Source organism: Doryrhamphus excisus, linkage group LG3 (genome assembly GCF_037039965.1).
Source record: "Doryrhamphus excisus strain RoL-2023G ecotype Guam linkage group LG3, RoL_Dexc_Guam_v1.1, whole genome shotgun sequence".
Lineage (NCBI taxonomy): Eukaryota > Metazoa > Chordata > Actinopteri > Syngnathiformes > Syngnathidae > Doryrhamphus > Doryrhamphus excisus.
In genome coordinates this window covers 1,747,063-1,761,454 of record NC_136359.1, presented here as the reverse complement: position 1 = coordinate 1,761,454, position 14,392 = coordinate 1,747,063, and the positions used below count along the sequence as shown (strand labels likewise).

At 41.5% G+C, this 14,392-nt stretch overlaps 1 protein-coding gene across 1 annotated transcript in view; it reads left to right on the top strand.

The window, feature by feature from the left end:
• The window catches only part of fras1 (Fraser extracellular matrix complex subunit 1), a 179,531-nt gene extending 165,358 nt beyond the window's left edge, over nucleotides 1-14,173 (top strand). Inside the window, exons 51-73 of the mRNA XM_058069762.2 lie at nucleotides 809-959; nucleotides 1,036-1,195; nucleotides 1,265-1,433; nucleotides 2,848-3,094; nucleotides 3,153-3,497; nucleotides 3,567-3,727; nucleotides 3,796-3,943; nucleotides 4,024-4,229; nucleotides 4,308-4,464; nucleotides 4,548-4,748; nucleotides 4,824-5,011; nucleotides 5,152-5,427; nucleotides 5,501-5,733; nucleotides 5,808-5,968; nucleotides 6,052-6,266; nucleotides 7,893-8,043; nucleotides 8,113-8,220; nucleotides 8,294-8,453; nucleotides 8,552-8,668; nucleotides 8,746-8,912; nucleotides 8,985-9,190; nucleotides 10,895-11,041; nucleotides 11,125-14,173. Coding sequence (XP_057925745.2) covers nucleotides 809-959; nucleotides 1,036-1,195; nucleotides 1,265-1,433; nucleotides 2,848-3,094; nucleotides 3,153-3,497; nucleotides 3,567-3,727; nucleotides 3,796-3,943; nucleotides 4,024-4,229; nucleotides 4,308-4,464; nucleotides 4,548-4,748; nucleotides 4,824-5,011; nucleotides 5,152-5,427; nucleotides 5,501-5,733; nucleotides 5,808-5,968; nucleotides 6,052-6,266; nucleotides 7,893-8,043; nucleotides 8,113-8,220; nucleotides 8,294-8,453; nucleotides 8,552-8,668; nucleotides 8,746-8,912; nucleotides 8,985-9,190; nucleotides 10,895-11,041; nucleotides 11,125-11,679 — 4,629 coding nt within the window. The 3' untranslated portion in view covers nucleotides 11,680-14,173. The remainder of the gene's footprint in view (nucleotides 1-808; nucleotides 960-1,035; nucleotides 1,196-1,264; nucleotides 1,434-2,847; nucleotides 3,095-3,152; nucleotides 3,498-3,566; nucleotides 3,728-3,795; nucleotides 3,944-4,023; nucleotides 4,230-4,307; nucleotides 4,465-4,547; nucleotides 4,749-4,823; nucleotides 5,012-5,151; nucleotides 5,428-5,500; nucleotides 5,734-5,807; nucleotides 5,969-6,051; nucleotides 6,267-7,892; nucleotides 8,044-8,112; nucleotides 8,221-8,293; nucleotides 8,454-8,551; nucleotides 8,669-8,745; nucleotides 8,913-8,984; nucleotides 9,191-10,894; nucleotides 11,042-11,124) is intronic.
• Nucleotides 14,174-14,392: the final 219 nt, after the last annotated feature.

Below are 14,392 nucleotides of genomic sequence, written 5' to 3'. Positions count from 1 at the left end.
AGGTACTCATCCCGGGCCCCACGGCTGAAGGCCCGACCACCAGGTACTCGTCCCGGTCCCCACGGCTGAAGGCCCGACCACCAAGTACTGGTCCCGGGCTCCACGGCTGAAGGCCCGACCACCAGGTACTCGTCCCGGGCCCCACGGCTGAAGGCCCGACCACCAGGTACTGGTCCTCGGCCCCACGGCTGAAGGCCCGACCTCCAGGTATTCGTCCCGGGCCCACGGCTGAAGGCCCGACCACCAGGTACTCGTCCCGGGCCCCACGGCTGAAGGCCCGACCTCCAGGTACTCGTCCCGGGCCCCACACTGAAGGCCCGACCACCATGTATTCGTCCCGGGCCCACGGCTGAAGGCCCGACCACCAGGTACTCGTCCCGGGCCCCACGGCCGAAGGCCTGACCACCGGGTACTCGTCCCGGACCCCACAGCTGAAGGCCCGACCACCAGGTACTCGTCCTGGGCCCCACGGCTGAAGGCCTGACCACCAGGTACTCGGGCCTGGTCCCGGGCCTGGCACCAGGGCGAGGCCCCGGTATCCCACGTCTGGGTGAGGTGCGGTCTCCCCTCTTTCAAGTCTTCATAAGGGTCTTCTGAATCCTTCTTGGTCTGGCCCGTCACTTAGGACCTGTTTGCCTTTGGAGACCCCACCAGGGGCATGTAGCCCCAGACAACATAAGTCCAAGGATCACTCGGGTACTCAAACCCCTCCACCATGGTGGCGACCCTTGGTCAACGCGGGTCAGGACTTAACGATGATGGGGCGAATGTCCAATCCAGACCATAATGAGCGTACATCTCATCCCAGGCGACCAACCTCATCACCAAGAAGGAGCTGCTGACCATGGACCCGGACACAGACGACGGTCAGCTGGTGTACGAGGTCACCACGGAACCCAAACACGGCTTCCTGGAGAGCAAAGCCAAACCCGGCAGCCGCGCCGGCACCTTCACTCAAGGTGACCTTCTCCATCGTTGCTGTTTCGTAGTCGACACCCGATAATCCTAACCCGTCCTTTTCCCCCGCCTCCTCAGCTGACGTCAACCTGGGCCTGATCCGCTACGTGCTCCACCAGGAGAGCGCCCAGGAGACCATGGACACCTTCAAGTTCCTGGTGAAGGACAGCAAACCCAACGTGGTCAGCGACAACGTCTTCCACATCCAGTGGTCCCTCATCAGCTTTGAGCACCGAAGGTTAGCATCTTGTAGCGACGCCGCCTTTTGGCATCAACAACTCTTGACTTCCTGTTGACGTCCTATCAGCTACAACGTGACGGAGAAGGCCGGCACCGTCGCTGTGACGGTGAAGCGGACCGGTAACCTCAACCAGTACGCCATCGTGCTGTGTCGCACCGAGCAAGGCAGCGCCACCTCCAGCAGCAGCGTGGGATCGCGACCCGGTCAGCAGGACTACGTGGAATATGCCGGACAGGTGAGATCTATTTTTTGATCAATTATAAAAAATATTATAAATAAATAAATATTAAATATTATAAAATATTTTGTATTGTTTTTTTACGGTTTTATTATCATAAATGTCAGCATTTTGGGGGGGGCAACGGTGTCCTCATTTTAAGCTGTATTTTAATTGTAACTATTTTTTTAATTTTATTTAAATGTAACTTATTTTCCTTTTTATTTTTATTACTTATTTTACAAATTTTTATTAAATTTTATCTGTACATAAATGGAAACATATTGAACTTCAAATGTGATATTTTTGTGCAAATGCCATTTTTGACAATCTATTTTTTTATTAATAATAATTTTCTTAAGTTCTTCTAATAAACAAAAAATGTAACAATAAATAATTATATTATTTATATTATATATATATATTATAAATATTATTATTTATTTATAATTTAATTCTATCTGTGGAATAAATGTCAATATTTCCAACTGAAAAAAAAATCTCACATTTTGTGTAAATGTAATGTAATTTTTGATTAATTATCGTTTTCTCAAGTTCTTTTCATAAACAAAAAATGTTGAAAAATGAAAATAACATTGCATAATTTGAATAATTACAATTAGTTTTATTTTTTTAAGTGGCAATATTTATTAAACAGCATTTTTTTAGTCATGGGTTTCCTCATGATAATCTTCATTTTAAATGTACCTATTGTTGTTTTTGTTTTTTTTACATTTTTATTTGTTTTATTTTAAATTTCTAAAATAATTTTATTTTTTACTGATTTTAATGTAATTTTATCTATGAATAAATTTAAATTGGAATTTGACATTTTTGTGTAAATGTGTAAATGCCATTTTTGACATTAATACATTTTTTATTAAATATTAAATAATTTACTCAAGTTCTTATAATAAACAAAAAATAAAAGAATAAATAATTCCAATTATTAAAATGTTTTTAGTAAAAAATATTTGGGTTTTTTTACATTTTTATTTTTCCTAATTTTAATACAATTTTATCTATGAATAAATGTAAACATATTGAACTTAAAAATTGGCATTTTGTGTAAATATAAAAGTGGCATTTTTGACTTGATGTAACGCTCGTTAGCATTTTTTTCAGTGAATGTCGGCATTTTTATGTATTTTTTTGAGTCACTTTGATTGGATTAAAAAAATTTTTTTTAAGTTTTTCCTATTTTGAAAAATTTTATTTTTGCTTGTTTTTGTTGATTTTTTTTTCGTTTATATTTATATTTTTTTTCGTGTGCCTTGCCAGGCCTACACTTGTACTGCGTGTCTAATTTCATGAATTAATAATTAATTAATCGATTAATTGATTAATTAATTAATTAATCAATAACCTGTAATCCTCAATATCAGAATGATACGGTGAAATTTGGGTCAGTCATAGTTTTGTCCGATGTCAGGTCCAGTTTGACGAGCGCGAGGACGTGAAGGTGTGCACCATCGTCATCAACGACGACAAAGTGTTTGAGGGCGTGGAGAACTTCCACGTGGAACTGAGCATGCCCGTTTACGCCCTGCTGGGCGGGAACACGCGAGCCGTGGTCAACATCAACGACACCGAGGACGAGCCCACGCTGCAGTTCGACAAGAAGACGTACCACGTCAACGAGAGCGCCGGCCTCATCCACGCGCCCGTCGAGCGAAAAGGTACGCTAATAATCGACCAACAAACGCAACACCATGTGACTTCCACTTCCTGTTCAAGGCGACACGTCCAGCACCGTGTCGGCTTTGTGCTACACGGTGGCAAAGTCGGCTCAGGGAAGCAGCCTCCACGCTTTGGAATCCGGTTCCGACTATAAAAGTCGTGGGATGACTTCGGATAACCGCGTGGTCTTCGGTCCCGGCGTTAGCATGTCCACTTGCGACGTGAGGCTAATCGACGACAGCGAGTACGAGCTGTCCGAGGAGTTCGAACTGGTGCTGTCGGACACCTCGGATAACGCCCGAATGGGAGACGTGACTGTAGCCAAGGTGGTCATCGACGGACCCAACGACGCATCGACGGTTTCTCTGGGGAACGCCACTTTTACGTTCAGCGAAGATGCCGGTATGAGCTAACGCTAACTCGAACTAAATTGATTGACTTCCCTTGTCAAATATTTCGATTCCCGTCCAGGAACAATTGAAATTCCGGTGCTCCGCCACGGAAGCGATCTGTCCTCAGTGACTTCGGTGTGGTGCGCTACCCGACCTTCGGATCCACCGTCAGCCAGCCCGGGCGTTGACTACATTCCCAGTTCCAAGAAGGTGGAATTCAAGCCCGGAAAAACGGAAGAGGTCAGGACATCGAGTTTTCCGTTTTTAGCAACCAACCAAAGAGTCGTCCATTTTTCCATACTTTGCAGACATGCAGTTTGACCATCATGGATGACATCCAGAATCCGTCCATTGAGGGATCTGAGTCCTTTGTGGTCTTCCTGAGTTCTCCCCAAGGGGCGGTCCTCCAAGAACCGTACGAGTCCAACGTTGTCATCACCGACACCTTCCAGGACAGTACGTCAACACCCGATTTTCGATTGGCATGTCACGGATCCACGACGTGTTCGATCTTCCTGATTGGATCCGCATCTCAGTTCCCAGCATGCAGTTCGAGAAGAGCGCCTACACGGTCAAGGAACGAGACGGCACCTTGCAGATCCCCGTCATCCGTACAGGCGATCTGTCCTTCAAGTCGTCGGTGCGATGTTTCACCCGCACAATGTCGGCGATGGTGATGGACGACTTTGACGAGAGGAGGAACGTGGACGAGTTCGGAATCACGTTCCTCCGCGGGGAGAAGGTCAACTGAGGTTCAGATGTTTGACGTGGACGTCTAAGGGATTTGTCTACAAGTATGCATGTGGATCTCGTGTTCTAGGTGAAGAACTGCACGGTTCACGTGATGGACGACTCTGTGTTTGAACCCGAAGAGGAGTTCCAGGTGCACCTCGGGACGCCGCGTGGAGACCACTGGAGTGGCGCCATGATCGGCGAACGGGACATGGTCACCGTCACCATCACCAATGACGAAGATGGTAACCGTGTTTATTTGTCGTGTTTGTCGTCATCAACGACTCACCGTCGATGAATCGGTCCATGTACCCGTATCTTTCTCAAGCGCCCACCATCGAGTTCGAGCAAGCGTCCTATCAGGTCAGAGAACCTCCAGGTCCGGACGGTATCGAGGTCCTCAACATTAAAGTCATCCGCCGTGGAGATCTGGATCGCACCTCCAAGATCCGCTGCAGCACCCGAGACGGTTCAGCCCAATCGGGAGTAGACTACAATCCCAGGAGCAGGGTTCTCAAATTCACCCCTGGTACGTCTTAAGGAACTGAACGGGAATTCCGAATTAGTCCTTACAATGGATGTCATCGTTTTGTATTCCTCTCAGGGTTGGACCACATCTTCTTCAAGGTGGAAGTTGTGTCCAACGAGGACAGGGAGTGGCACGAATCCTTCTCGGTGGTCCTCGGTCCTGATGACCCGGTAGAGGCAGTGCTTGGGGAGATCACTACGGCAACAGTGACCATTCTGGACCAGGAGGCTGCTGGAAGTCTCATCCTGCCCTCGCCACCTATTGTAAGGAAACTAAGTGTTGTCATCCGACCCGCCATGGGACTTGAATGGGTTCGGTTCTGTAAACCTGGTGCAGTTTTTGGCAACTTTTAGATGGTCGATATGTGGTTCAGGTGTCAGTTTGTGGGCTTCTTCATTCTCAGGTGGTTTCCCTTGCCGACTACGATCATGTCCAGGAAGTGACCAAGGAGGGTAGTAAGAAGACTCCGTCCCCGGGTTACCCCCTGGTCTGCGTCACGCCCTGCGACCCCCATTACCCCAAGTACTCGGTAATGAAAGAGCGTTGTGAGGAAGCGGGCATCAACCAAACCCAGGTCCACTTCTCCTGGGAGGTGGCGGCACCCACCGACACAAATGGGGCGCGCTCGCCCTTCGAGACGGTCACGGACACGACACCCTACACGAGCGTCAACCACATGGTATGATCGATAATCCGTACTGGTTTTCGTTAAGAACAAAGTCCTAATCGAGTGTCTTTGGTTGGTGTCTCAGGTCCTGGACGGCATCTACTTCAGCCGACGTTTCCATGTTCGATGTGTAGCTCAAGCCCGAGATAAGGCGGGCCACCTCGGTACCCCGCTCAGGAGCAACATCGCCACCATCGGGACCGACGGATCCATCTGCCACACGCCCGTGACTACCGGAACCGCCAGAGGTTTCCAGGCTCAGTCCTTTATCGCGACGCTCAAATACTTGGATGTTAAACACAAAGAACACCCCAACAGGTGAGGGGGGACCACACGGCACCGGATTAGGATTCGGGCCCATTTCTTGACCTGGTTTTTGAATCCCTTCTCAGGATCCATATCTCGGTGCAGATCCCGCACCAGGACGGTATGCTACCCCTGGTGTCGACCATGCCGCTGCATAACCTGCACTTCCTTCTGTCGGAGTCCATCTACCGACAGCAGCATGTCTGCTCCAACCTGGTCACCCTCAAAGACCTGCAGGGACTCTCGGGTAAGTCGGACCGCGTTCAAACGGGGGTCAGCAGAGTAGGATTTGAGGATTTGTCATGTCCGTTCTCTCCATCTTGTTCTCAGAGACCGGTTTCCTGGAGGACGTGTCCTATGACAGCATTTCCCTGGGGCCGGGCTACGACCGCCCCTACCAGTTCGACCCCACGGCGCGGGAGGCCAAGAGCATCCAGCTGTACAAGCACCTTAATCTCAAAAGCTGCATCTGGACCTTTGACGCCTACTACGACATGACGGAGCTCATCGACGTCTGCGGGGGTTCTGTCACCGCCGACTTTCAGGTAAGGATCTTATGGCACGCCGTTTTGCTCGACTGCGTTACGTGTTGCCATGTTTCCTTTGGCAAGGTTTGGTGCTATGTTTTGGGTAGCAACATTTTATGTTATGATATCATAGTTTCATATTGCGATGTTTCACATTATGACGTTTCATGTTATGACTTTTTGTTATGATGTTTCATGTTATGACGTTTCATGTTATGACATTTCATGTTATGATGTTTCATGTTATGACGTTTCATGTTATGACATTTCATGTTATGATGTTTCATGTTATGACGTTTCATGTTATGACGTTTCATGTTATGACATTTCATGTTATGACATTTCATGTTATGATGTTTCATGTTATGACGTTTCATGTTATGACGTTTCATGTTATGACGTTTCATGTTATGACGTTTCATGTTATGACATTTCATGTTATGATGTTTCATGTTATGACGTTTCATGTTATGATGTTTCATGTTATGACATTTCATGTTATGATGTTTCATGTTATGACGTTTCATGTTATGACGTTTCATGTTATGACATTTCATGTTATGATGTTTCATGTTATGACGTTTCATGTTATGATGTTTCAGGGTTGTGACATTTCAGGGTTGTGACGTTTCATGTTATGACGTTTCATTTTACGGCGTTTCATTTTACAGCGTTTCATTTTGTGGCGTGTCATGGTTGTGATGTTTCATTTTACTGCGTTTTGTGTTACGACGATATCCTGGTTATGACATTTCATTTTATGACATTTTGTGTTATGACATGGTTATGACACTTCATTTTGTGTTATGACGTATCATGTTGTGATGTTTCATTTTACGGCGTTTTGTGTGATGACGTATAATGGTTATGTTTCATTTTATGACATTTTGTGTTATGATATAACATGGTTATATTTCATTTTATGACATTTTGTGTTATGACATTTCATGGCTGTGACATTTCATTTTACAGCGTTTTGTGTTATGACGGATTGTGGTTGTGATGTTTCATTTTACGGCGTTTTGTGTGATGACGTATAATGGTTATGATGTTTCATTTTATGATGTTTTGTGTTATGATATAACATGGTTATATTTCATTTTATGACATTTTGTGTTATGACATATCATGGTTATGACATTTCATTTTATGACATTTTGTGTTAAGACGTATCATGTTGTGATGTTTCATTTTACGGCGTTTTGTGTGATGACGTATAATGTTATGATGTTTCATTTTATGACGTTTTGTGTTATGATATAACATGGTTATATTTCATTTTATGACATTTTGTGTTATGACATTTCATGGCTGTGACATTTCATTTTACAGCGTTTTGTGTTATGACGGATCGTGGTTGTGATGTTTCATTTTACAGCGTTTTGTGTTATGACATCATGGTTATGACATATGGTTATGATATTTAATTTTACGGCGTTTTGTGTTATGACGTATCATGGTTGTGATGTTTCATGTTGTGACATTTCATGTTACAACGATGGATGTTTTTTGTCGCAACCTTTTCGTGATACGTCTTTCCGCGTTCCAACGTTTCATGTTGCGAGGTTCTGTGCTACGACGTTTTGTGTCGCAAGGTTTTTGTGCCGCTCCGTGGTCCTGACAGACTCTCATTTTTTGAACCAGGTGCGGGACTCGGCTCAGTCCTTCCTCACAGTTCAGGTCCCGCTTTACGTGTCCTACATCTACGTGACGGCACCCAGAGGCTGGGCTTCTCTGGAGCACCACACGGAGATGGAGTTCTCCTTCTTCTACGACACCGTGCTCTGGAGGACAGGTCCTGGCCCAGTCCTTGATCTGGATCTGTTCTTTGTGGTATCCCGACTCCATCGTTTCCTGTTTGCAGGCATCCAGACGGACAGCGTCCTGTCCGCCAGACTGCAGATCATTAGGATCTACATCCGTGAGGACGGACGTCTCGTCATCGAGTTCAAAACGCACGCCAAATTCAGAGGTGGTTTTTCGAAAACAAAACCAGGACCTTGTGCTCAGTGAAGACTTATCGCTTGTGTTCCCGACTTTTCCAGGCCAGTTTGTCCCAGAACACCACACCCTGCCTGGACACAAGTCCCACCTCCTGGCACCAGACCACCTCGGAGGCATCGAGTTTGACATCCAGCTTCTGTGGAGCGCTCAGACCTTTGATTCTCCTTACCAGTTGTGGAGGGCCACCAGCTCCTACAGCAGGTCTGTGAGATCCATCGGTTCTTGGTTCTGGGTCTTCGCCAGATTGTTGCCACAAAGTCGGAAGCATAGAAACATCTTGTTTTCTCTTGCGTCTACAGGAAGGATTATTCCGGAGAGTACACCGTCTTCTTGATCCCTTGCACCGTCCAGCCCACTCAGCCTTGGATCGATCCTGGGGACAAGGCTCTGTCCTGCACGGCTCACGCTCCGGAGAAGTACTGCCCCCCCCTAAAGTAGCCAATTAGGTCATTTGAGGTTCTTTGTTTTAATTTGAGGCTTTTTTCCTCTTGAGGTTTTTGGTGCCCATCGCCTTCCAGCAGACCAACCGCCCCGTCCCGGTGGTCTACTCCTTGAACACAGAGTTCCAGCTGTGCAACAATGACAAGGTCTTCATGATGGACCCGGCTTCTGCTGACGTCGCCATGGCCGAGATGGACTACAAGGGCGCCTTCTCCATGGGTACGGAGCCGCTAGCGCTGTTTCCTTCAATGATCCGTTCAATGATTCCCCCCCCCGACCCCCCTCTTGCAGGTCAGACACTGTACGGCCGCGTGCTCTGGAACCCTGACCAGAACCTGAACGCGGCCTACAGGCTGCAGCTGGAGAAGGTGTACCTGTGCACCGGCAGGGACGGCTACGTTCCTTTCTTCGATCCCACGGGGACGCTGTACAACGAGGGGCCGCAATATGGATGCATCCAACCCAACAAGCACCTCAAACATCGCTTCCTGCTGCTGGTATTCATACTTGGAGATGCTTTTACTCCATGGGACTCCATATTGTATTTCAAGATGTGTAGCGAAGCCTACTTTTTTTTTTTTTACAATATGTCAGGATATTCCAGTATATCCAAAGTATGTTCTTATGTGACTCAAACATGGTCATACGTATATACAGGCGGTGATTTAAGATGTGTAGCGAAGCCTGGACTTTCAAAGCAAGTCAAAAGTTAAAATCAAAAGTTAAAAAAGTTTAAAAAATTTTAGTTTTTAATTCTTGTTAAACAATTCTGCTTAAAATACGACATTTTTCTCATAATATTTTGACTTTATTCTCGTTAAATTAAGTTTTGGGGAAATTGTCAACAGTTATATCAACAGTTTTCTCCTAATTCTGAATTTATTTTAAAATAAGTTAAGAACATTTTTTAGTTTTTAATTCTTGTAAAAAAAATTCTCATTAAAATACGACTTTTTTCTCATAATATTTTGACTTTATTCTTGTTAAATTAAGTTTTGGGCGTTTTGGGGAAATTTTCCAATTATTTCAACAATTTTCTCCTATTTCTGAATTTATTTTAAAATAAGTTAAGAACATTTTTTAGTTTTTAATTCTTGTAAAAAAAAGAATTCTCGTTAAAATACAACTTTTTTCTCATAACATTTGGACTTTATTCTCGTTAAATTAAGTTTTTTCGGCGTTTTGGGGAAATTTTCCAATTATTTCAACAGTTTTCTCCTAATTCTGAATTTATTTTAAAATAAGTTAAGAACAGTTTGAAGTTTTTAATTCTTGTAAAAAAAATTCTCATTAAAATACGACATTTTTCTCATAACATTTTGATTTTATTCTCATTTTGGGGAAATTTTCCAATTACTTCAACAGTTTTTTTCCTAATTCTGAATTTATTTAAAAATAAGGAAGAACACTTTTTTGTTTTTAATTCTTGTAAAAAAAAAACATTCTCATTAAAATACGAAATTTTTCTCATAATATTTAAAATTAAGTTTTTTCGGCGTTTTGGGGAAATTTTCCAATTATTTCAACAGTTTTCTTCTAATTCTGAATTTATTTCAAAATAAGTTAAGAAAATTTTTTGGTTTTTAATTCTTGTAAAAAAAATTCTCATTAAAATGCGACTTTTTTCTCATAATATTTTGACTTTATTCTCGTTAAATTAAGTTTTTTCGGCGTTTTGGGGAAATTTTCCAATTATTTCAACAGTTTTCTTCTAATTCTGAATTTATTTCAAAATAAGTTAAGAACATTTTTTGGTTTTTAATTCTTGTAAAAAAAATTCTCATTAAAATGCAACTTTTTTTCTCATAATATTTTGACTTTATTCTCGTTAAATTAAGTTTTTTCGGCGTTTTGGGGAAATTTTCCAATTATTTCAACAGTTTTCTCCTAATTCTGAATTTATTTTAAAATAAGTTAAGAACAGTTTGAAGTTTTTAATTCTTGTAAAAAAAATTCTCATTAAAATACGACATTTTTCTCATAACATTTTGATTTTATTCTCATTTTGGGGAAATTTTCCAATTACTTCAACAGTTTTTTTCCTAATTCTGAATTTATTTAAAAATAAGGAAGAACACTTTTTTGTTTTTAATTCTTGTAAAAAAAAAACATTCTCATTAAAATACGAAATTTTTCTCATAATATTTATTCTCGTTAAAGTAAATTTTGGGCATTTTTGAGAAATGTTCCTGTGTTTTTAGGACCGCAAACAGCCGGACGTGTGTGACAAATACTTCCACGATGTCCCCTTCGAGGCCAACTTTGCTTCGGACATCCCAGACTTGAACCCGATGGCCGCCATGCCGGGCGTGGACGGCTTCACCATGAAGGTGGACGCTCTCTACAAGGTCCGAGAATCTCCCGGTCGACTTAGCTCTCGTAGGAAGTTGTCAAAGTCACCGTTTCCTGTCTTTTTTTTTACGACTGACAGGTGGAGGCGGGACATCAGTGGTACCTGCAGGTGATTTACGTCATCAGTCCAGAGTCGCGCTCCAGTCCCAGGATCCAGCGTTCGCTCGTCTCGACGCTGAGCCGCCCAAAACGGGACCTGGTGGACCGCAGCGGGCGGCTGACGCTGGACGAGTCGCTCGTCTATGATAACGAAGGCGACCAGGTGAAAAACGGCACCAATATGAAGTCCCTCCGGCTGGAAAGCGGACCCTCGGGTACCTTCACCGCTCACGTGGGCGGCTCGGTTGGCGGAGGCGTAGCCGCCCTCACTTTGCTGGTCCTGGTGCTGCTCGCTTCCTGTTTTTTGCTCCGTCGCTGCCGCCGCTCGGCGCATAAATCGCGGACGGCGAAGGGCGAAAAGGCGTACGAGGAGTACCCCCGCAACACCAAGGTGGAGGTGTGCATGGACAAGAGCGTGGAGAAGAACTTCAGCAGCAAACGCTGCACCGTCACCAACATCAACGCCGCCAACCGTAACCAGGACGCCGGCGCCAAGGTCAAACAAGTCAACCTCAACGCCGGCACCGAGGTGTGACAGAGGACTTTTTTTTTATCAAACAAAAAAGGTATTTTCTTACATCTGCGACATATTTTCCTCACGTATTTTTGTACCACGTCGAAAAGGGAAGCGCACGTTTCAAATGAGCACGGCGGCGTTATCGTTCACTTTCGTTATCGTTCACAACTGGGCTACCTCACGCACCACAAAACATGGCGTCATTCGCTTCAACGTCTGGGGTTATCCGCACCGCAAAAACGTTGTCATGGTAACGGGGGTGTCCAAACTTTCTACAGCGAGGCCCGCAATGCTGAAAAAATTCTTATTAAAATTTGCATCTTTCATATTTTAAGAAAAAATATCACCCAGATCAAATGCACTACTGCCACCTTGTGGCCGTTCTTTGGTTTTAAACTACACTAAACGTGTTCGATTCTATTGTGGAGTTCCATCATCACCTCTTTGTGCCTTTTTTCCCCATTTTTTGCTGCTTTTTTAATTTTTCTACAATATATTTGGTACATTTTATTCTTGTGATATTTTCACTTTACTCCCGTTAATTTATTTTAAAATAAGTTTCCAGTTATTTCAACGGTTTTCTCCTCATTCTGAATTTATTTTAAAATAAATTAAGAAAATTTTTTAGTTTTAAATTCTTGTAAAAAAAAAATTCTCATTAAAATATGATATTTTTCTCATAATATTTTGACTTTATTCTCATTAAATTAAGTTTTGTGCGTTTTTGAGAAATTTTCCAATTATTTCAACAGTTTTCTCCTCATTCTGAATTTATTTTAAAATAAGTTAAGAACATTTTTTTTAGTTTTTAATTCTTGTTAAAAAAATTCTCATTAAAATATGATATTTTTCTCATAATATTTTGACTTTATTCTCATTAAATTAAGTTTTGTGCGTTTTTGAGAAAATTTCCAATTATTTCAACAGTTTTCTCCTCATTCTGAATTTATTTTAAAATAAGTTAAGAACATTTTTTTAGTTTTTAATTCTTGTTAAAAAAAAATTCTCATTAAAATATGATATTTTTCTCATAATATTTTGACTTTATTCTTGTTAAATTAAGTTTTGTGCATTTTAGGGAAATTTTCCAATTATTTCAACTGTTTTCTCCTAATTCGGAATTTATTTTAAAATAAGTTATGAACATTTTTTTTGTTTTTAATTCTTGAAAAAAATCTTACATTTCCGATAAAAACTCGTAATATTACAAGAATTATTTTATAAATTTACAAGTAAATTACAACTAAATTTACAGGAAAAAAAAATCGTAAATTTACGTAGATTTTAAACAACTTTTTACCTTAAACTTACGATAAAAAGTCAATTTAAAAAATCATAAATTCATGATAAAATTTCAGAATATTACATAATAATAATTTCATAAATTAAGAATATTACAAGAATTTTTTCATACATTTACAAGTAAATTAAAAGTAAATTTTACGATAAAAGTTGTAGATTTTTTTTTAAATCTTACATTTCCGATAAAAAAAAACTTTCATAAATTTGCAAGTAAATTTACGAAAAAAGTTGTAAGTTTACGGTAAAAAGTCGTAAAATTCTCCTGAAATTTTGACTATTTTATAAATCTACAAATTCTTTTTCTTCTTTTTAATTGGTATGGTACAACTTTATTTGCGTAACTATACAAACAACATTTAATAACACCTTTATCGTACATTTACGACATTATTGTGGTGAATTTCCCGTTTTTTTTTTTTACTTTATTCACGTAAACGTGGCCCTAATATCCGTTTTCATTATGTTTTTTTTTGCACCAAAGTGGTGACCGGTAACCTGGGGGGGTCGGGGGGGCACAAACTGTGAGCCAAGTTGTGCTTTATCCTGCTGAGGATGAATGAGTGACACAAAATATGAATCAATCAAGTGCAATTATGTCATCATCGTGTTTCCTTCTCGTTTTTTATCGCTTTTTCCGTCCTTTTTTTTTGCCGTCCCGTCCATCGCTAGCACGCTTCCAACCAAGTGCCATTCAGTACTTCACACACAATCGTTATGACCCCGCCCAGAACTTCCTGTAACCAATCAGAAGTGTCGCCTTACTGACAATGACTTTACAACAAAGCACATTTTCTAAGCCGCCGTTCCGCCCAAAGACGCCCGTTTTCTACTCAGCCTCTCGTGTCGTTCTGATGTTTTTTTTTTTTTTATGCTATTATGTTCTACCACTTGAGCCTTTTTTGGGGTTTGTTTTTTTTAAATTGATATTTTATGCTACTGATGTGATGACTTCATTTCCTGCTGAGACGCTGCAAAGCAAACCCACGCAAAAATGTCACTTTGTTTCACTTCCTGTGTTTTTTTTTTTTTTTTTTCTTCTTCCCCAAACCGTGTGCCTATCAAAACCACTCCAGAATCAAGGAATTCTGGGAAATTGCATTATATTTTTGGTGCTATGATGATTTTTTGATGAAAATACCCACAATGCTACTGATTTCAACGCCTGTATTTGGTGCCTTTTTTTAGTCAATAAAGAAAATATGAAAATCCACACAGTTTCATGTCTATTAAGCAGATATATTATTTTTATTATTTTTGTATATTATAAATTACATTTTTAATATTATTAATACTGTTTATACATAAAAAATATGGACATCCCCAAGTTCATGTCTATTAAGCAGATGTATTATTAGTATTTATTTTTTCTTTATTTTTCTTTTTAGTTTTTTTATAATGATTATTTTTAATATATATAAAAATGTGAATA